General features: G+C 45.3%; 1 protein-coding gene across 3 annotated transcripts; it reads right to left on the bottom strand.

Moving 5' to 3' along the window:
• Positions 1-182: 182 nt before the first annotated feature.
• Positions 183-18,953, bottom strand: EIF4E2 (eukaryotic translation initiation factor 4E family member 2). Of its 3 annotated transcripts, XM_053951333.1 has the most exons (8): positions 18,223-18,953; positions 17,371-17,485; positions 16,137-16,271; positions 13,715-13,819; positions 10,756-10,908; positions 10,523-10,659; positions 3,127-3,205; positions 183-652 (listed from the first exon to the last, which is right to left on the bottom strand). In XM_053951333.1, exons 1-7 carry the CDS (start codon positions 18,240-18,242, stop codon positions 3,160-3,162), a joined length of 711 nt encoding a protein of 236 aa, XP_053807308.1. In that variant the 5' UTR covers positions 18,243-18,953; the 3' UTR covers positions 183-652; positions 3,127-3,159. The 3 variants fall into 3 exon arrangements, with proteins under 3 accessions (XP_053807308.1, XP_053807310.1, XP_053807309.1); XM_053951335.1 differs by lacking the exon at positions 13,715-13,819 and having other exon boundaries at positions 18,223-18,426; XM_053951334.1 differs by lacking the exon at positions 3,127-3,205 and having other exon boundaries at positions 18,223-18,420.
• Positions 18,954-22,003: the final 3,050 nt, after the last annotated feature.

Genomic DNA, 22,003 nt, shown 5'->3' with positions numbered 1-22,003 from the left:
GACAGCAAACATCTCTTTGTCCTGCTTTAAGGGAAGCTCAAATCCCTCCCCATAACAAATAGGGGTGGGTACAAGGCACTGCTAACCTGGGAGTATAAAGAAGAGGCAAAGACAAAGCAAGCAGCTTAGAGAAATACCACCACACTGAATTTCAGACACAGCCAAAAAATGAGAGACTGAAAGAAACAAAGAGACCCAATAATTTATTGGCAGAACTGAAAAGGGGCATTTGAAAACCACAGGGCTGACTCTCAACTGGGATGCTCCTCCCAGCTGCAGAGAGATTTATAATACTGGTATCCCTCAGCAAAAGGCTCCGATGTTGAGGCAGAATTCCAGAGATCCTGCGTGCCATGTAGAGAAAGACAGGAAAGTGCTGCAAGATGCGGCCCCAAGGGCCCGCCGCTAACTGAAAGGCTGCCTCCCGCCCCACTGCTAAAAAAAGTTTGTGTAAGACAAAATCGGCCTCTATTGTCACCGCTGCTGGAGGGCTTCAGATGGATCCTTCCCCCAGGGAGGAGTGCGAGAGTGGCCCATGAGTCCCTTCAGAGGTTGGAGGCCACTCTCAGTGCTTTCAACACGGAGAGAGGAGCTTAGTGCCAACTCTTGTTCTCACAATGTGATTTTTGTGTTTCGAAAGCTTGAATTATCCCTGGAAAACAAAGGGAAGAAAAAAAGTGGTTAAAGAGGTACATTCCTTCAGAATCACAGCACCTCCCCATTCTCCCCACTATAGCTTCCAGTGTTGCCATCCCAATACATCACTCAAAATCAACACTTGTTAAATCTCCCATGCGGATCTTCCTAACTACAGACTTCTCACACAAGTCAGCTGTCACTCCAGAACCCTTGGAACAGAGGGAGATCCTGGTTCATCCCCATTCAATGAGAAGAAAAAATTGTCATCTCCTGTGAGCAAAGCACATGATAGAATGTGGAAACCTCCCTGAAGGATTCTGCTGTTTAAACAACTTGCAAGGTCTCTTCCTCAGCAAACATTTATCTCAGGGACTGCTTGGAGCACAAATACACTATCAGACCAACCTCCCCCTGCCTCTGTCCCTCGTATTTAGTCATACTGTCAACAAGTTTAGCTCTCTGATCTCTCCTACTTTAAAAGAGTATTTAATCAGGAAAGGGTGTTTCCCTCAAGTTTAAATAGACAAGTTTCTTCAGCAGCTTCTACTCAGAGTACAGCCACGAGCCTCAGGGGCTATTGACCAAGGAAGGAGTGCTGGTCTACAACCTCCCTCAGTACAGTCTCATGGCACTGCAGCAATTGAAGATAGGGCAGGTTACAGAAATCTGTTATTGCTTACTGCCAGCCTGTGAGCAGCAGCAACAGGCAAAGCATACTCCCACATTAATAGGTAGTGTGTTGGGAAAAAAGGAGATTACAATTACTTTGAGAGGATAGGTTTGGCAGCTCTTCCCATAAACAGGGACAGAGCTGTAAGTTGTCCAAGCCAAAAGATTTAGGGATGCCCCAGGACATACCACACCAAATAGCTGAAGAGCAAAGGCAGCAACTTCAGCAGCAAGGTGTTGCGCAGGACTGTGAAATTCCACTCAAACCTGTGAGCTATCATTGTGTGCTGCCAGCAGCTGCATGGCAGCAGTACCAGCACAGGCTGAACACCTCCAGGAGGTGGGCTGGAGAACTGGAAGAACAGAAGGAAGTAAAAACCACTTTTTAGAGTTAAAAAAGTTACTCTGTTATGACCTGGCAGCAAAAACCATGCTGCAGAAGAGTGGGGCTCACCTTTGCACTTGCCAGAAGAGCAGGCTAGGCTGCCATTTGGGAATGTGATTCAGGATTCATTAACTGGATTCTGGTTAATTTGCAACAATGGTTTGGCTTTCCATCCCATACTGGACTTTCACCTGCGCCATCTACCTCAGGGGGACAGCACACTTTAGGTAGCTCTTCAGTGGACAGATTTTCCCTATATTTTCCCTCCTTTTGCCTTTATTGGGTTGCCCCAGGCCCTCTGCTCATCTGTGCTCAGCACAGGCCGCCCAATACAGCCAAGAGCTAAATGAACTCTGCCATTGTTTTCCCGTACCCTTGGCACAGTTGCTGCCTTCAGAGCCTGGTATATCATTAAGTAACTTGGTTTCCTCTTCCAGAAGGACACGTGAATGTCATCTAACAATAACAACACTACCAAGTGCCTGTGCAGTATTTTGTAAACACTGATCCTCACAAAAAGCCAAACCTGTGAGGGTGAGAGGTATTATTTTCACCCATGACTCCAGAGGAAGGTATGAGAACACTGCTTGCCCAATGCTGTTAAGGGAGGTTTGGGATCCCCAGCAGCTCCTCAGAGCTCAGCTGTGTTGGAGCAACTACATTCCAGTGCCCAGTTATGGGAACTGAGCAATGTGAATGCCTCCTTCCAGTAGATTTCTCTGCTCTGGCACTCAGCAATCCAGTGATCCCACTTGGCTACAATCAACTCAACTCTCATGGCCAGGCCTCTTGCTGGCCCTTCTTAAGGGCCTGCTATCAGGGAAGTGGGCACTGCAGGAAAAAACAACCTGAGCTGTGAGGCTCCCAGCAGCCCTGGGCTGCTATCTTCTCTGCACATCTCACCCTCTACCAGCAGTAGAGGGTGGTTGTCTCATTAGCCACAGCATTATTATTTCTGCCTACAGTAGCTACTGGGTGTCCTTCCTGAACAAGCTTTTATTGACCAATTAATTTATTCTGTTTCAGCCCACTGTTAAAGAGCTGTGTGTCAGGCCCCAGGTGCCTCTCTGTGTCCACCCTCTGGATGTGCTTAGGATTCATTTACCACTCCATACCTGCTTACAGTCAACTCTAGGCAACACACCCAAGCTGAAGACATACCTCTCAGCCTCCCAGGACCAGGTCTGGGATACAAGTGCCTCATACACAGGAAGGACACATTAGCAAAATAGCACACAGCACCTCAACAGAAAATGCTGGTGTCTGGTCAAACAAAAAATTTAAAAGTAATTTTGACCTTTGGAAAAGAACAAATAGCAGAATGGGCCCACCATCCGGCCCCTAAGACAAGAGAACATGCCAGCCCATGGGAAGAAGGTTGGAAGCTGAGAGGTATGCCACGAAGTCACATAGGAAGAAAGATGAGGCCCTACCCTGGGTGTGACAGAGGGAGGGGGAGCGTTCGATCAGCGGCCACTGCTGTTCACCAGGCCATGAAACTCCTCCCAGGCCCTGGCAAGCCAGAGGGAAAAAAAATGAAATAAAACCAAAAAATAGCACTTCAGATCAAAGGCTTCTTAACTTTTAACGAGAGCAGAAACATTCAATAACGTTTAAAAGGCACTTGTCTTCAGAGAGCAAAGGCAATATTCTCTGATAGCCCTAGTGGATAGAAGCATCCTTAAAATCCAGCCAAACATCTGACAGCACAAGGCAGCTTTAGCGTTCTGCACACACATGAAGCGTTCCCACTGGCTGCTGGTGATAAAGCCACATTAATACCCAGAGACAGGTATGACCTTCCTAGTCACAAATGGAATATCCATTTCCTATTGCGCATAAAATAGCCCATGATACATCTTTCTGGAGGATTATCACATTCCTTGGCTGGTTAAACTCAGCCAGTTACTGGCCTCATGCTTTGCCACATACTACATGCGCAGGTAATCCCCCCAAAAGGGGCTTCCTTCAATGCCACACAACTTAGTTCTTAGGAAATTCTTTGATCAGGCAGCAGAATCAAATTGTTATTAGGAACTCTCTTTTCCTAGTGTAAATCTGCGTTGTTAATGATGACCCAGTAAAAACATCACAACTATTTGAAATGAAAATGTTTTTAGATAAGTTAGAGGGACAGGCCCAACACTGCATTCCCTGGTGGAGAACGTTACTGACGGATGAACGCAGCAGACTGAAAAATTGCTGTCGGTTTTATGAAGGCAGCATACTGAAAACCCTCTCAGGGAAAACATGCTGAGGTTAATGTGAGCATGGCTATTATCTTCTAGGATCAGAGACATCAAAGAACTTCATAATTCTCCATGCCCAGCAAAACAGTACTGGTGCCTACAGCACATGCCAAGCTGTTTTCTGAAGCCACAGAGTCCCATGGAGCTGGAGGGACCTTAAAGAGAACCCAGGTCAATCAAAAACTCAGACCACCCCCTAGATTTTTTTTGCTGCTACTGCTCAGCTACTTCACATTTTGGTTTGTGCATTGCCTCATCAGGTCACTGCAACACAACAGGAGAGTCCAGAAATGGAAACCCTGTATAGTCAAGCACCTGTGCCAAAACCAGACCACCAACCTGGCTCTTATCTGAGCCTCAGACTCAAGCTCCCAAATGGCATTTGCAAAAGCAGCCCAGGTGTCACATGCTCTTTCCCAGCAAGTCATAGCCCAATTAAAGACAGAGACCTTGGGGTCCAACAGCCTCTCTCCAGAAGAAAGTTAGGGAGAAGAGAAACTCTGAATCTGAAGCCCTCTTAGCTGCTGGTAATTTTTGCACATTTCCCGACTTGTCAAAGTCTCCACCTTCATGTCTTCCCTCCAGCCTCCCTTGTATCTCTACCACATTCCCATCACCCACAGTCACATCTCTCTTTGCACTCCCATAGTTCTCCCAAACTTGTAACTTCTCAGTAGAAGGAACACAAGGGCAGATTACTTGTCAACATGATCGATAATTTACCCCTTTCACACTAAGGAGTTCCTTGTTCCAACATCCCAATAACATCATGCACAGTCCTTCATCTCCGTCCTCACAGACAGAAAGAAAAAGCTCTTCCAGCCAAGAATTTTTAATTCAAGACCTTCATATGTATTATAGTACTAATGACTCCAACTATCTGCTGACTTGACTGAAAAAATCCACCAGGATGTGTCTGCCCTAATGCACCTAAACTACACTAGGAGAGCAAACTGCTCTCATTCCATACTGAACGAGGCTGCCAGTTAATTTCATCTGGCAGAATCTTTATGACCTGTGACATGCCAAAGGCACAGTGCCAGAGAGTCTAAGAGGTTATTTTTATGTATAGACATTTTTAGTACCTTATTGCCGTACTGTCTGCACAGCGATCAGATACTCAGTGAATTGATCCCCAACACTTAGATTATTCCATTGAACAGATGGGAAATGGAAACGTTAGCAGGCTAAACAAAGCCAGCCAGAGCTGTTCTTCCACACTCATTCCTGACCCACAACTGTTGAAACTTCCCACCTTCTTCCCCATTGCCCAGGAACAGGACCCAGACAGAGCTCCCTTAGCCCCAGCAAGTAAGTTGGAGGGAAACAAAAAAAGAGAAAAGAAGCCACTATCTCCCAAGAAAAGAAAAAAGAGGAAGACTCCAGCAAAAAGAGGAAGGGCAGTCTTAGTTGCTTCAAGGGGCTTTCCAAATCACTATTGTGCAATCAACACTAGCTGTTTTCTACAAACATGCTCAATTAAGTCCCAGTAGTTCGCCTCCAGTATTTCTCTGTGCAACCCTGCTCCTTACCTTCTCCTTCCCCAGCTAAAAAGGATTCAGAGAGCTCAGAGTGCACTTATGGTACCTCACAAAGGGGGCACCAACATCTGTCTCTTTCACCAGCCCACATGGAACCTCCCAGCACACTGACCACTCACTACACTCTGCAGGTGTCCAGAGCAGCACAACCTCTTTCTGGGTGATTCCCCTGGGATTTGTTCACAGCCAGACATGAATTTTGTGACTAACAGCTTGAAAAAAACATCTAGGGTAGTCTTCTAGCTTGAAATAATTTTTTCACCTGTCTGGTAGTACCTGGAGCAAAGGCAATATAACACAATTAAATAAACACAACTAAACTGACCTCCTTGAGAAAAAACAACCACAAAATAAATAGGTTATAGGCACTTTTTTGGTAAGAGACAGGCCACCAAGATAAGGAAGCCTTTCACAAAGTCATGTACACTTCTGAATAAAGCATATTATGTTGATGGAGAATGAATCACTGAATCCATCAATTCAAAGACCAGTTCTATGCAAGTGCTCGTAGACTTGCAGCACCTGGAAACATTACTGGAACTGGAGAATGGAGTGATAAATGAATGAAGCCAGTATTGCAGAGACTTAGGAGAAGAGGACAGCTATCAGATCTGGAACCTCACTGCTCTCCTCTAGATTTTATTCCTGTTCTCAGACTTGAATGGATGAGGGTGAAACAATGCAGCTCTAGAGCTGGCAAGGCCCAAGGCACCCTGCCTTCCCCTGACAGGCATCAGACAATGTGTGAAGGTTCCATCTGCAAACCATTTCTCTTTAGGCAAGGTTAACCCTGCTCACTCCATTTAAGACACAGTCTAAGGCACAGGTGACACAAGTAGAACAGCAGCACTGAGGAGCTCTCCTAAGGTTTTGGAAATTAGCAAGCAAATGAAAACCAATGCTTTAAAACCACAACAGTTACAGGATTAGCTGAACTCTGCTGTGACAAGGGAGACCTCACAAGCACCCTACCAGCAGCTTACTTGTCTCATAAACACTGATCTTCTTGCACAATACCTGTCACTTCCACAGGGATTTCTCTTCTTAATTCCTCACTTTTTGGTCCTGAGAACCTCACCCCTGCAGTCTTCTTATAGTACATTATTCCCTCCATAGGATATCCTCTTGTTTCCTACACACAATATAGTCTGAGGCCATTTCCTCCAACTGCCTGCAGTGAAATGAACCCAGTGCCAGCTCTATTAAGATCAACTATTCTTCTCATTTACTCGAGCCATCCTATTAGTTATCACTGGTGACTTTGAAAGGAAAGGATGGTTTTATACCCTGATCAGCTCTCACTGCAGCAGGCACTTAGGAATAAGCGAAGCTTTGTTTTCAGAAAAAGCAGCCTTGCTTTAGAGCTGACAGGACAATCTGTAACGTTACACAGCAACCAAAACATTTCCACACCAGCCTGCTCAGTGGCAACCTGCTGATGGTCACTGCTCTGGTCTCTCCTGGCACTGGAAGCAGTGTTGCTGAATTTGCCTGGGATTCCTGGACAGTATTGTGGGTGAGAGCTCTCAAGAAAGGAGATGGTCACTGACCACACAGTTATTAGTGCAGAAAAGAAAGGCTGATAAGCCCAGGCAGAGCAAAGGTGTATGCAAGGCAGCCACGAACTTCATGCTGCAATGCTCAAAGTCAAATGTGAAAGTGATCACTTCCCCTCCACCCCTCTCCCAACTGCAGATACCTGAATATTTTCAGTGGCTTCACTGAGACATGGCTAGGCTGTGGTTGGCAACATTCTGCTTTCAAACATTTGCTGCTATGGCAGCAAAAGAGGTTGGGTACTTTGCCTTTAATTCCAAGCCACAGGAAGTACCACTGTCCATAAGTCACTGTCACTTCTGGACCTTGTCACCTCCAAGGTTAACAACACTGATGAACTGAACCTATTAAGTGGTTCACTGCATCTGAGTGCTCCTCTCTCACTGCACCTCTGAGGAAACAAAGAGAAGCAATTTCTCTCCAGCTACTGAAACAAGGTAGCCCACAAAATGTCACATATGTTCTCTTCAGGTGCTCAGCACTGTAACGTCTAAGGTACTATAAATCCCCTAGAATTTAGCAGAGTCCAAGAGATTGTTCTAGCTTTCCTAGCAAGATTGGAAATTCAGGCTGACCCTTCTACTCGCTGGGCTTTAGGCAGCTTGTCAATATCACAAGCAAGAGAAAGGACAAACACAGGAAAATTGCAATGAAAGATCTGCTTATCTAGCTAAATGCACAAGCCCCACCACTGAGAGCAGGAAGGACAGAATGCAGAACAGCTCCTTGGAATAGCTGTGACGCAACAGGTACTTTTCAGATGCAGCTTGGCAGCACCAGCGCTTTCCGAAACAAAGGGGGCTGCAGCTTCACTGACAACTCATGAAAAATGGTGTCTAGAAATTATTTAATATGAAATGCATCATCACAAAAGGAATATACAAAACCTGAAACACTCAGGTTCCACAGTGGGAGGCATGCTAGCAATTTCTACAGAAGCATTCATTTACAGTGTGTCAAAAGCTAATCCAGGTCAATTCACTACCTAAAAGTCAAGGTTTTGAGAAATGCCTGTTCTTTTCTTGCTAAGCATGCTCCCTTCCCTGAAGCACAATCAATGCCAATCAAACCCCGCACATGAGCAGAGCTCCAGTGGAGAGATGCAGCCCATACAAATGAAAAATGCCATGAGCCCCCCCTCAGAAGGCAGCCCTGACAAAGCCTAGAGTACAGCTCTTCCATTAGAGCTTTTCATGAAACACAGCCAGAGTGTGAATATAGAGTGCTGGCTAGAAAGCCCTCCCCAGTCATAAATCACATGGTACATGTGCAGCATAAGTGGAGTTTATTCATGACGGACAGTATTTCAACAGGACTTGATAGATGGGTGAGGAAAAGGAGCCAGACTTCATGGAGGATAGAACTAGTTACACAAGAGATTCTTTATTAGTGAGAGAACCTTAATGATATGAAGCTTATCCAAGCAGAGTCAGACTGAAAGCTGGGGCTGTCCTGCTCTTCTCTGTCACAAAGCAGTCACCATCATCTCTCTGCAGCTGCTGCCCCTTGCTGCCTACTAGTACCAGGAAAGAGAGGCACAAGAAGTTGGTCTGTGCATCACTACACAGAAACTCCACTGACTGCAGTTCTGCTCTGAATTTACACCAGTGCCTTTGGAAGAAGATGCTGGAGAGCATTGCAATCAGACTGCTGCAGCTTAAGTGAGGCAATGGGAAAAAAGGGGCTTTCATGATGCCCCTACATGGCAGAAGGTTAACTGCTTAAACCTACCTGACTGGGACATCATCAAAGCAATTCCTGACCATCCCTCCTACTCACAGAAGAATGAGTGGGAGACAAGCCAGTTGGCCTCTATTTAAGAATCGCTCCCAGCTGTAATCTGAGCTACTAAACTTGATACCTCCAACACCTGTTATTCTCAGACAAGCTCATTTTGCACCACACATCAGCAGCACAAAATGAAACTTGGATGCTATGCAGGAAGAGAGGGCAGCAAGCACAGCATGTTACACTGGTGTAGGGAAATGAGGCCACACTTCTGGATGCACCATCACTCAAGGCCTTACACCTGTCAGAGGAAAAACAAGCACTGCTATAGCGGCATTCTCTGTGCTAGGAAGTGCTGGTGGTGATAGCTCACAAGGGAAAGTCCACATCATTCCCATTCTACACTTGCTACATGAACCACCACCACAGCTTAGGACAGCTGGCTCCACACACAGCTTTTACTACAGAGACTGAGAAAAGTCAAACACCTCCCTGCTCTCACCACAAAGCCGCACCACCACAGCAGTCTGCAGTCTGCTGCTGAACAGGAGTAAAATACTCTGTTGCGTGTCCATATGAGCATGTTGCTGTTTCCCTACATGGACAGAGTCCACAGTGCCCTCTCCTGGCAGAAAGTGCATGAGAAACGTTAGTGGCAAAATCATGGAAAAAATCATCTCCTTCCCATGCACACAGGAAGGTGGGCCACATGGAACACTAAATGCCTACAGGCAGTTTCAACGAGATTTCTGTATAATTACTAGTGACCCACACTCAAAATTGGAAGCCAGCTGCCTGCTAGAACCAGGATGGATCCCATCAAACTGACAGCAGACTGATGACAGCATGATTATGTGGAACAAGCCAGTATGATGAAAGAAAGTCATGAAAGATACTTGCACCTTCATTACAAGCAAGATTAGAAAGCTCTCTGCCACATCAGTGTCTTACTTGTTTCACTTCTTTTTCTGTGTGCACCTTTTCAAGTATTAATTTAACCAATATGACCTAATCAGTTTATAGTTTAATTAATTATGACCTATTAGTTTATAATACACTTAAGAAAAAAAGAACAACATATTACTCACCTCTAACTAATACCTATATATGCAATTTTTTGCTACTTTGTGGGAAATAAAAGTCACCCTGAATGGCCTGATATGGTAAGCTATAACACATTTATTTAAAAATACAGCTGTGCTCTCTGTGTACCATGATCTTCTAGTCTTGTTAAAGAGCCTCTGTCACCAGGGCCTGGAAGACTTAATATATGACGTTTATTATGATTAGAAATCATTTGTACAGCACTGTAAATTCACACAGCACTTTCCCAAGACCATTTATAAGTCTAATGGCACTATAAATCCCTGTTAGCTTCCGGACTTTATTCCCCAGAATCTCTATTTATTCAAATTATTTGACTGCCCCCACTGCAATCTTGTCTTTGAATACATTAAGCCACAGTCCCACCCTGGGCTGCCCATCATCGTAGTGACAGGCTGGGTGGATTGTTAAAATAACCCTGGATCACACATTTAAAAAAGAAAAAGGTTTTGCTCATAGAACCAAACACCCACGACAACAACACAGGAATTTGGCTTTCAAAGCACGCTGGCAACAACTGCTGCTGTTTGCACTTCAGTTTGCAGGAACAGCCCTAACGCACACGAGCACTTCTGCCAACGCCCGTGCCATGCACTGAGCTGCTCGAGCACACATGCAACCTGCAGCACCCCCCTGGCCAGCACACGTACTTGATGCTGTCGGTGTGGGTTTTATATTCCATGATGGTGTTGGGAGGTAGGTTGAGCACTCTTCGTAACGTGTCACGTATCCGGGCTGTCGTGGCCTGGTCACTGGCTGTCTTGTTCCATATGGAGATGATGTCCTCCTGCGGAACGGCGTGGGAGGGAGGGAGGGGTAAGCACAGGGTGTTTCTTGCAGCCATGCCACATGGGAGCAGGTGCCAGTTCTCAAAAGCACTCACCTGGAATCGGACAGAGACAACGGCCCCACAGATTTCTTCCCCCACCATGAACTGCTCTCCCAACATGGCCAGAATAAGATTCTCCCAGCACCGTGATGCTAAGCCCTTCCGCAGACGGATAATCCATTTACCACCATTTTTGTTGGCATCATCCTAGGAAGAGAGGAAATAAATTTATTTGTTTTCTCCTAGCTATTTTTCTGCTACCCACAAGACAGCAGAGCCACAAATAGGAGGAGCTATTGATTAGGTGGGGCAAGGAAGGTATTTTCAAGCAAAAGCATTTTATTTCACTTCTCCCTCACATAAGCAGAGACAGAGGAAAACTACTTACTTTGAATACAAAGTACTTGAAACAATGGCCCTCAACCTTCCGGACAAAGTTTTATGCTCTGATGACTTGAGTTCTAGTGTTTTGATCCCACTAGGAAAGACTAACACCAGCCTACCAATTTTCACAAACAGACCCAGAGGCAAGGACTTTAAAACTACTCCTAAACCTGACACTGATTCACAATTTCTCTAATCCCCTGTCTATGTAGTTCTGCTTGGAAAACAAGATCCCTGTAAAACAAGAGACCCCTCTCATCATAGAGCATGGAAGGCCAGTAAAGAGTTTGCAAAACAGTATTTTAAAAGCAAGTGAAAAATTGATAAACATTTTCCTTCCACATTTCTAGGAATGGGCTCACAAGTTGTGCTAACACAACCTGTTCTCTCTAACCCTGTTCTCTGACATTATCACACATCATACAGCTGAATGTTTGCTCCAGACTGTGGTGACCCAGGGAAATAACCAAAATGAGGGGAGAAAGTAAAAGAAAAATTTAATGCTAAGCACCCAGTGTGTCACCTCAATATTGTGATTCTGTATCTTGAGGCTGACAATGAGCTGGAAACTGCTACAGCCTCCCCTGCTCCCCAGAACGCAAAGCTATGTCAAAGAGCAGCTCCTCCTCTGTGCAGAACACTGTGGCATTCTCAGTGGTACACCACTGTAGCTGGGAAATCTTACAAGGTGAGAGGGGAACAAATTCCATCCAAAGCTGAGGACAGAGAGGTAGGAACAAGTCAAAGAGGTGGCAGTTATGAAGTGTAAGGGAGGACAAGCCTAGGACAGAAACAGAGAACAAAGGATGACTCAGAGGGGACTGCACAAAACAGGACATCCCTCTCCAAATCCCCAGCAATCCCCTCTGCCAAGCTGGGACACACCTTGACGATGCCAGGCAAGGCAGCCCAACCCTTCTTAATGAAATAAAGTTAATTTCATTTTAGCCTTAAAGCTTCTCTAGGGCTCAGATAAAACAAAACATTTGTCTGCTCTCTCAGAGACAGCAAATACTAATGAAGCAATCCTGAGGAAACGTGGAAGTGTCAGCGTAACAGCAGCATTCACCTGACTCCTACTTTTCAGGTATGTGCTGGCCTGAAAGGGGAAGGTGTCAGCTCCAGACAAACCTCAAAGCATGACAGGAGCCATCCAAATCAATGTAAGTTCTAGGAATGTGGCAGAATCCTGTGAGAAGCAAACTGCTTTCTGTTAAGTATCCTAGTTTTCCAAGTTGTGAACATCACAGTCTTTAGACTGGGAGCCGGGTTTAGCTCTTCAAAGTTTCCACAATGACTAATGGGCATCAGAAGAGCATGATAATGCTAAAAATATCTCAAAGGTGGCTTAAGCAGGTTCAAAGCTAGAGAGAGCAGTGATTGGGAGGCAGATGTTGTATCATGTGCTTTACAGTTGTTGTTAGTTTTCTTTCAGGTTTAAACAAGCTTTGGTTCAGTCAAGCATTTGATTTTCCTTCAACAGAATAATAATGATCTGCAGCCCAGTAAATCACCAGGGATTATTATGCTTAGTGCTTCTGACTTTACCAGAAAAGGCAAAGATGGATGCAGAAAAAGATCAGAGCTACACACAGGCACATATGTACCTATAAGAATGACAGTAACTAAGGATAGGTTTGGAAGAGAATGAAGCATAAACAAAGCCCTACAAAACATGCAGCAATGGAAGGCCAAAAGTGAGATCTCAGGTCCTCTTCTAGAAATATAAGAAGTAAGTCCAGAAATAAAAATACTAAAGAATCTTTTCACCTCTATCTTAAAATGTCTGCTGAGAAATGCTTTATAGAAATTCTGGTATCATTAACTTGGGGACTCTCTGGTTGACACATTGTCTGAGAAACTTGCTCACCAGGAGTCCAAAGAGGGTTAAATGTTTTATATAAATAGTATTTGCAGTAACTGGCTATAAAATACCTTGCTTAAAATAATTGCTAATGAGGGTCACATATAAATTTCTCAAGACCAAGCGGTGTAATTAGGTACTTCAGAGAAACACATAAAATCCTCATATTGTGAATGCTATTGGTCATCGCTGGAAGCAGGCCAGGAACTGGGAGAATGATTTGCTGGGCAAAGATTCTTTTAAAATTTCTTTTAACAGATTTGGATAGAAACAGAAGCAAACTAAAGTGCCCTGGAACAAAACCAAACCAAAACAAACAATAAAAAAGCAAATAGTAAATAAAAGGCAAAGTTGTTTCTCCATCTCCAGCTCTGTGTGCAAGCTTTTAACCATATGCACCTCCTTGACTGAAAAAGGAGAGCTGGTTTTTGTAAGCTTTGTTGGGGAGGTCCAGTCCTTCCAGAGGAAAGCCCTGCACTGCTGTCACCAGAGGTAGCTATGGGGTACCCCTCCACTGGCAATGGCAGTTCAGCAACCTTTGGGGGGTGCAGCTAACAACTTCCCCATCTTCCCTCTCTGGCAGCAGGACTGTTAGGTTACACGGACAGAGTTCTGAGGACAAATTTACTGAAAACCCAGACAAAAGGATTTCACCCAAGAAAATCTAATGGAGTGCCAGTTAATGACAAGAGTCCCTCCACTGTAGAAGGTTCCCACCAAATATTGTGGGAAAATATCAAGGCAGAAATGAGAGCTCCAACTCACCTCCCACATGGGTTTGATGCCCTCTTTGAAAAGATGGAAGTCACTGTGGCCTGTCAGGTCCCCAGGACGTACCATGTGACTGTAAAACCTCCAGAACTGTTCCACCTGCAACAACACCAACCACACAGTGAGGCTGCTCAAACTGTTCAAGATTTCTATAGAAACAGGCTGCCATTTTTACACCAGCTCTCCAGAGCCACCTTCCCCTCTTCTGCTCTACTCCCTCATCACCAGGGTGTTGATTAGGCAACACAAAGGGCAACAGCAGTGTCAGAGCCTGGGTGCCTGTTTCTGACTGGCTCCATTACCAGGTGACCACCTGAAACATTCAACAGGTGCCTCTAAAGTCACTCAGTGTTTGTTTGAAGAAATCTGTGCTAAACTGCTCTGTAGAACAGTTCCAAACATATCTTTTAACTCCTACTGCCCAAACTTTCAATCACTGGGTATGGGTCAAAGGCATCAGCTACAGCCAAGCCTCTTTACTCTGCACAACCACAGCTCTCTGTGACCATGGAAACTGCAGAAGCCTTCAAATAAAACTTTTTTTTTTGGTATTTAATTTTACTGTATGCAGATTTTAAGACAAAATATACATTCTGGTGCTAGTTTAAGATCGGGGGGCACTATTCAGAGTTTTTATTTAAATACCTCTTACTTCCTTTTACAGTCTGCCATGGTACACTTGGACTTCAACCAGTTCCATTCTGGCACCCCTGTGTCTGCTTGAGACAATCTGACTGTAAGGCAAGGGATTTATGTTTCATAGTTCTTAAAAGCAGCATATTTATGTTTTGAGAATATCTGGGTAAGAGAGGATGGATCTTTAAAACTAAACAAAGCAGTGGAAGAGATTATACTCATTTCCATATTTTAAGAAGACTCTACTCAGTAAGACAATAGCTATTAAGCAGACCAGCAGTGCAGCTGGAGGGGGCAGACATCACCCCAAGCACTTAATCAGAGACCTTAATGACTCGGTCAGCGCTTGGAATTCCACTCCAATCTGTGACCTCTGCCATCCAAGCTGGAATTTGCTTTTATAGGCAATAAAATTATGAACCAAGACCAAGGAGGGGTCAGAAGCAATCTATTTTTGTCAGGCATGTCCAAACATCCATGGGGAAATCACACTCCCACAGTGAAGGAACGTGCCCTCTAGTGGTTCACATTTCAGAGCTTTTAGAGCTTTCCACTGACAAGCCAAGAATAAATCTGAACACAGACTCAGCTACACAATTCTTTCTAAGTTTGCTCTTCCATCTCCTTAAACAGAATTTGGACCCAAACACATTATCACATATGCTGGCCAGTCTCTCTCCATCCTAACAGAACTGCAGCCAACCATGGCAACAAATTCTCTGTAGCAAAGAGCAGACAACAGAATATTCAACAAGATGTTCTTCCTCTAAGGAGCTAAAAATCAATGCTAAGTCTAGACTGATTTATCAGACTGAAAAGTTATTGCCAGAACATCAAGCAGCAGCCACATTTTTCATCCCCTGAACTGAAAGTACTTGTTCACACAGGCTAATAGGAGCAGTAACTACTCACCACAACAGGCTCTTCTTCCTACACTTATCCTGTGTGGATACAGTAACACAACCCAGCTGCTCAGGAATATTTTTATGCAGCCTCCAGAAGGAATAAAGGACTGTTTTTATAAATTATCATATTACAGAGTATATGTACTGGTGGGCAAAATTAACTTTTATAAGAGACCCTGAAAAAAACTGGGCAAACACCAGACTTAAAAGAAAAAGGAGGAAAACAGCCAACAGACTTCCTGGGCTCTAGGACAGCAATGGGGACTCATTTTGCTTATGTATCTTGGGCTCTTGAGGGCAGGCTTACTCCAGCAGCACCATGCAAAAACCCAAGACTGTCTGTCCAGAACACACTCAAGTTTATTCCAGGAACAAGAAACCACAGAGTGGAAGGAGAAAGGAAGAGCAATTTGCCTTTTAATGAACTTGACTGCAACATCAAACAGCACCTTGTCCATCACTTCCAGACAGACAACAGGTCACCAGCTGTTGGCAAATACAGCATGCCAGATGCTTACTCCAAACACAGTTTTTGTGGTGGGAATATGGGTGGAGGGAAGTGTGTGAGGGACAGCACAGAAATGGAACAGAAAAGCTGTTCCTTTCTTCTCTTGCTCCAGCCATAAATAAACTACATGGCTGCTCTTTCTTTTTTCTGTTATTATACCAGCTACTACCATGCACAGAGGTCTAGCACAGGGCAGAGGAAAAGCACTGAAGACACGTCTCCTGCCGAAATTCAAGAGCTCGTTTGCCTTGGCAAACCACTCAGTGCCACCAGGAGCCCGGCCTGAGCGTGCACAGAGGCAGCACACAGGGAGCAGGCCAGGAGGAGCGGGCTGTGCCCGAGTCACGGGGCAGCAGGGGGTACTCACGGAGGCAAAGGTGCCGATCTGTTTGATGTTCTGCTCGTAGCTCTGGGAGCTGGTGGGCCGCCCGGGGGTGCGCCGCGAGTACCAGAAGGTGTAGTTGTACTGCAAGGGGTGCTCAGCTGGCCCCGGCACCACAGCCTGCAGAACACAAAAGCTTGTTTGCTCCTCTAAAAAGGGGAATGGGGAAAACTGCATTTGCAGCATATAAAAGCAACCATTCAAGCCATCAGAGGCATCATGAGTGAATTCTTTTTAGCCCTGTGCCTGTCTCAAAGGAAAAAAAAAAAAAAAGACAAACTAAAAAGGGAAATGTGAGACCTTGAACTTTTTCAAATTAAGGGAAAAAAAAAAAAAGACACTTTCCTCCTCTGGAAGGATAAACGCCACTTGCAATGAATCATGATTCAAATGCAATTACAACTCTTTGGTGACACCAATTGCCTGAAGCAACCAACACCCCAGTGCTCTGGGAAGATTAATCTAAGAACTTGCTATGTCAGCTTTGGCAGAACCCATCACCAGCAGCGGGCAGCAATCACTTTTCAATTTCCAAAACACTGATTTCTGATTAAAAATACTTCTAATGAGCACAAAAGAGGCTAATGAGAGCTCATTAGCCAGGAGTCAAAACTTACAGAGAATACCCCAATCAAAGCCCTTATCTTGTACTACTTGATATTGTTACAGGAGTTACCAGGGCTTAAATCTCTACTTTCCTCTTGACTTTGGCAAGTTTACAAGGGTTGCATTACTTCAGACAGAGCAGTTTTCCTAAACAAGATGAGAAAAAATAAACCAAACCAGGGGAGATATATGCCTTATGCTTTCTTCACCAGGCTATGTTACACACAGGGATACATCTTAAAAGTTATTTCAACAGTGTCACAAACACTGCCTGCTAAATCACCCTCAAGCCACTACTGTTCTGTCAGACAGGAGTCCTTTCCCCATGTCCTCTTCCAAATTTGTTTTTGGATGAAAATAAAGCCTTATTACTCATTTCCATTAAAAAGCCTGGCAGGGTACCAGCTGTGTTAGTGAAGGGAGCACTGACCCTCAGACGAGAGACCTCCAAAAGTGACATCACATTATCAAAATCAAACACAGTCCCTCTGTCTTCACTGCAGCAGTAACACTGTACTGAGATCACAGCCCTCCAAGACGTATTTCCCTTATCCCTGAACTGAGGACTGCCATCCCATGCCCTGGCAGTGGAGTGCAGGTGCCAGCACCATACCTTCCTCTTGGTAGTACTCTGCAGTTTCTCACGATCGTTCTTTTCCTTCTCACTGTCTTTCTGTGTGTTATTTTCCTCATTCTGGTCATGGTCTCCACTATCATCATCTTTCAATCTGGTAAAGAAAAATAACACAGACAGCCATCACACAGCTGAGAAGGTTCATACCAAGCCCAGGCAGTTCTCTGCTCCAAAGCTCCTCCATGGCACCAGGGCCACCACAGTTTGGATATCTACACTTGACAACCCACACAGTAAAAACTACTTCTACTTTCATGCCCATCACAGGCATCTTGGGCAAGCACTTTTAAGCCGAAGTGAACAACGAAACAGGTTTTTGGAACAAACTCAAGTAGTTTGTGCCGGATACTGATCTGCCACAGGAAACCCCAGTTACTTGTTAGGGTTCCCCGCTATTCAGGGGGCCCACACGAAGACCTGTCACCGTACCTCTGCTGACTCCTGCCCACCCCGCTCCCCACGCCCCCCAGCACTGCAGAGGCAGCGCCTCGGGCGAGCAGACACCGCGCCAGCACCCAGCACCTCACAGGTCTCTCCACACGCCCCATTCCCTGCCAAGGGTCGGAAAAAACGAGAGACAAGCAGGGCCACGAAGCGGCCCGCAACTCCCCGGTGCGGCCTGCCACCGGCCCACCGCCCACACCTCTCGGTCCCGCGTCCCCTCGGGGCCAGGCCGGGCCCCGGCTGCAGGGACGGGGCTGTGCGTAGCCCCGTGACTCATCGCGTCTCGCCCGCCCGGCGCCGGGGCAGCGGCGGGAGGCGCCGGCGGGGCTCGGGGCCGTGCAGGGCCCGCACCGGGGGCCGGTCGAGGGGGCTCGGGGTGACACTCACGCGTCGAATTTGTTGTTCATCGTCGCTCGCTGCCGCCGCCACCCCCGTTCGCCTCAGCGACTTCCGCCCTGCTGGGTCCGCCCGCGAAACTCTTCCGCCGCTTCCGGCGGCTCCGCCATACCCTCCCGCGTTCCCCCCCGGAGCCGTAACGCCGCGCACGGCGGGCGGGAAAGGGCGCGGCGCTGTGGGGAGCGCCCTCAGGGCACGGCCGCCATCTTGGGTGTGGCGTGGCTGGCGCCGGGGAGAGCCAGAGAGTTACAAATTATTCGTGCAATTAATTTTGCTCCGGTAAATACAGTTTGAGGACTCAGACAGTTACGCTCTTCAAAGGTTTTTCCCACCTTGCCTCCTGTGGCGAAAGGGAACCCCAGCTCGAGGCTCTCCCCATTGATCTTTCCTTCCTGTACAGTGAGGGATGGCACAGAAAATGGAAAAGATGTCCCAGTAAAGAGCCTGCAAGCTCCTGAAGTGTAATGGACAGTTCATAGAGGATAAGGGCAATAGTCCCTCCTTCAGCATCTCCTTGCAATTCATTAATCTGTTCCTACGTTACTCCATGAGCACAGAGTCTGTTCACAGTGCTGTACAAATCTCTGACCGGTAATTTCTGCTGTCTGGCAGAGTTAGTAAGTGGAGTTCTGAGTGCCATAGCGTCTGTTTCTCTATCAATTTGTGATGTGGAAAGTGTCTAAAAATTCATTGCCTATGTAATCTAGGTACTCATGCTAAGCAGGCAAAGCAAAAACCCCATATTAAATCCACAATATTATAACTTGGTGTAACTCAGTCTACTTAAAACTTATTTATGCTAAACAACTAATATCTCTCATCAGTCTGTTGATCGGGAGCATTAAAAAAAGGTATTCAGCATATGTAAGGCACTACGTATCCCCTGTCCTACAGTGTGTTAGTGTATTCATCCTTGCAAAGCAATGTCACACTGGTATTCCTACCTTACTGAAAGCAAAGGCAATGGGTGTCTCAGCAATATTCCTGAAATCCCAGAAGTATGGCAGGAGAGGGAAAAGGGCCCCCCAAGTCCTAGGCTAAATATCCTTACCATGGGCCCTCCCATCCTGCTCTCTTACAGGCTCAGACCTGTGTTCATAACCTTAGAAGACATGGAAGATTATTTAGAAATATATAGTACCAGAAACAGTTCAAAAACTCATAAAGAATTTCCTGGTTGGTAACTAAAGGGATCCCTAAATGGGATCTGTGTGCTCTGAAGACCAGCAGTTTACCAAAATATTTCAGAAAGAATGTGTTACATAAATCACTATGGAGATCTGCTCATACAAAGATCCTTTTCATAGAGTTAAAAACTAATGACTTAAATTGCCAAGATATCAATCACTCTCTTGAAATTGCCCAATGCAAGTGCCAAGTAATTATTATGGGGTGAGAAACAGGGTCACACTCTGTTATTTCCTACCTAATAGCTTATTTAGAAATTATTAGGCACTCCTAAAGATTGATTTCAGAGCACCAGAGGATGCAGTAATTACAGTTACCAAACTTAAAAAAGAAAGAACACCACTAAACCCCACAGAAGTGAAAGCTTCACACTGATCAAAACCCCTGACTTGGATCTTGATTTTCTCAAAGACATCTTCCCCCAAAACCACATAGGTCTTATCTATTGGGAAGACCACCTACATCAGGTTGGATAAAGATTTAAAGTATTCTGCTAATACAATAAATTGCATTTACAGGCAGTGTTTTTCTGAAATTTCTGTGAGTTTTATATTTAGTTGGTACCAGTTTAAAGGAAGCCAAAGGTTGTTATACTAATACCTTCACACACTGACCTAACTCTTGAAATCCTGTATGGAAAAATGGTAAAAGTAACATCTCTGCAACAAGAGAGGCAAACTGGGTACAGATTTGTTCATATTATAGCACGTAGATAACATCCAGCATCCTATTCCCGGTGAAGAGTTCCTCATGAGCTGTTCAAACTCACCTTTGGGTAGTTTTGCAGCCTGGGACAAAATATAAACACAAGATGTGATGCCTGACTTTGGTTTGCCTAAGGGTTGTACCCAAAGCTTAGCGGCATTAAGAGACCTCAGTGACAGGGAAGCCTTGCAGCGTGGTGTCCTGGGTCCCCACAAACACTGGGTTCACTCGTGCTGCTGTAACGCACAGTCTCTTGTAAAACTGCTTTTGCATATGGCAGGGTTTTCAGTCCTTATATTCAATTCCACAGGATGGACAAACGACAGCATCTGACATCTGTTGGAGTCATTCTGAATTAAAAAAAAAAAAAGGACTAATAATGAGCATTCAAGATTTGTTGATGTGCACACTCTATGCAGAACTCGAAATTCCTAAGCCACCTTACAGTGGAGGATCAGGGCAGCTGAATCATGAGCCATGAGCAAGGACACAACACATGTGCAGCTACACACATTTCCCACCTTGCACTTCCAGCTACACCATCACGGAGTGCTCAGCACAAAGTGAAGGTGGTGCCTGAGCCTGCTCTGAAGAGATCTGTGATCACTGCACTCTGAATGGAGAGAGTGTGCCATCCTCTGCCTGCACACAGGAGACAGGCAGTGCGATTTAAGGCTGTTTTAATGGCGTAGCAAATTCCCAGCAACAGATCTGTTTTTCATCACAGGCTCCATACTAAGTTGGTGGAGCAGCAGTCTTCTTTTCTGTTAAAAAATATGATCTTGCTGAAGAGGAAGACAGCACACAGTAAGTTTTCTTTTGGTCTAGAGTGGAACAACATCACTCTCTTTATGTTTTAGGTTGAATTCAAAGAAAGAAATAGCTCAACCATCTCCCAGGAAGAAAAGGAGGAGAGGAAGGAGGAATGCTGCTGGGAATACTTTAACTAGAAGCATTTGAAATATGTAGCAGCTGCCTAAGAGGCAATTACTAGTTACCTTTAACATCTCATTCAGGCATGCAGCAATGAAGTCCTGTGGCTGTGCAGGCACCCAGCTCTTCTGGTGGTGCCTGATCACAGCCTTAGTAAGAGCTCATAGATCCTGCAGGTGTGTCTTTGCCAGCAGCCTTCTCGTCAACAAAGTGCCCGAGGGCCTCAGCAATGATGGGAAAGTGTCCTGGAGCTGCACCTGGAAATACAAGCAGGGGACTGCCATGAACATCTTGGTTTCACAGAGCACTTACAGGCTGAATGTTCACAGCTGAACTGTGCCTCACCATTGCAATGATCCACAATTGTTACTTGTCTGGCTTTAGGAAATGCATGACCACTTAATTATTTTAAAAATTATCTTGTAGGGAAGTGTGTCAAGGATGACCATTACCATACGTTTCTGGATTGCCTGCTTTCCACTGGTAGTTCAGTTTCAGTTCTGGCAGATTTAAATTCCCTTAAATACAATTTTTCTTAAGTTTTCTAAGTGAAGTCTTTCCCAAATGACCTATTCCTTCCTAAATTTTAAGTCAACACTTGTCTGTAGTTCTCAAAGCCACATTCATGTCAGCTTGTCCTGTTTATTCTGGATGGTTCTTGCAGCTCAGTCTAACACAGGAAATCAGGGTTATTAAAAAACCCTCCAAGGCATAAGCTAAGAGGAAAAACCTGATTCTGGCCCCATGGCAAATTTGATGCTGCATATTATATATGTAAAGTCAGGCTAGTCTCTCTGAAGGGAGCTGTTACAGGAGATTCAAGGGTCTGTAGGCAGAGTAAGCCAGGAATGGTTGCAGAGGGATCATTATTGAGAAGGAAGAGCACAACAGTGAGTGCTGGCTGCAGCAGAGCTCAGTGTTCATTTAAGAGCTCTTCTTCCTCTCT

The sequence above is a fragment of the Vidua chalybeata genome, chromosome 10 (genome assembly GCF_026979565.1).
Source record: "Vidua chalybeata isolate OUT-0048 chromosome 10, bVidCha1 merged haplotype, whole genome shotgun sequence".
NCBI classification, from domain to species: domain Eukaryota; kingdom Metazoa; phylum Chordata; class Aves; order Passeriformes; family Viduidae; genus Vidua; species Vidua chalybeata.
This window is presented reverse-complemented; position numbering and strand designations above follow the sequence as displayed.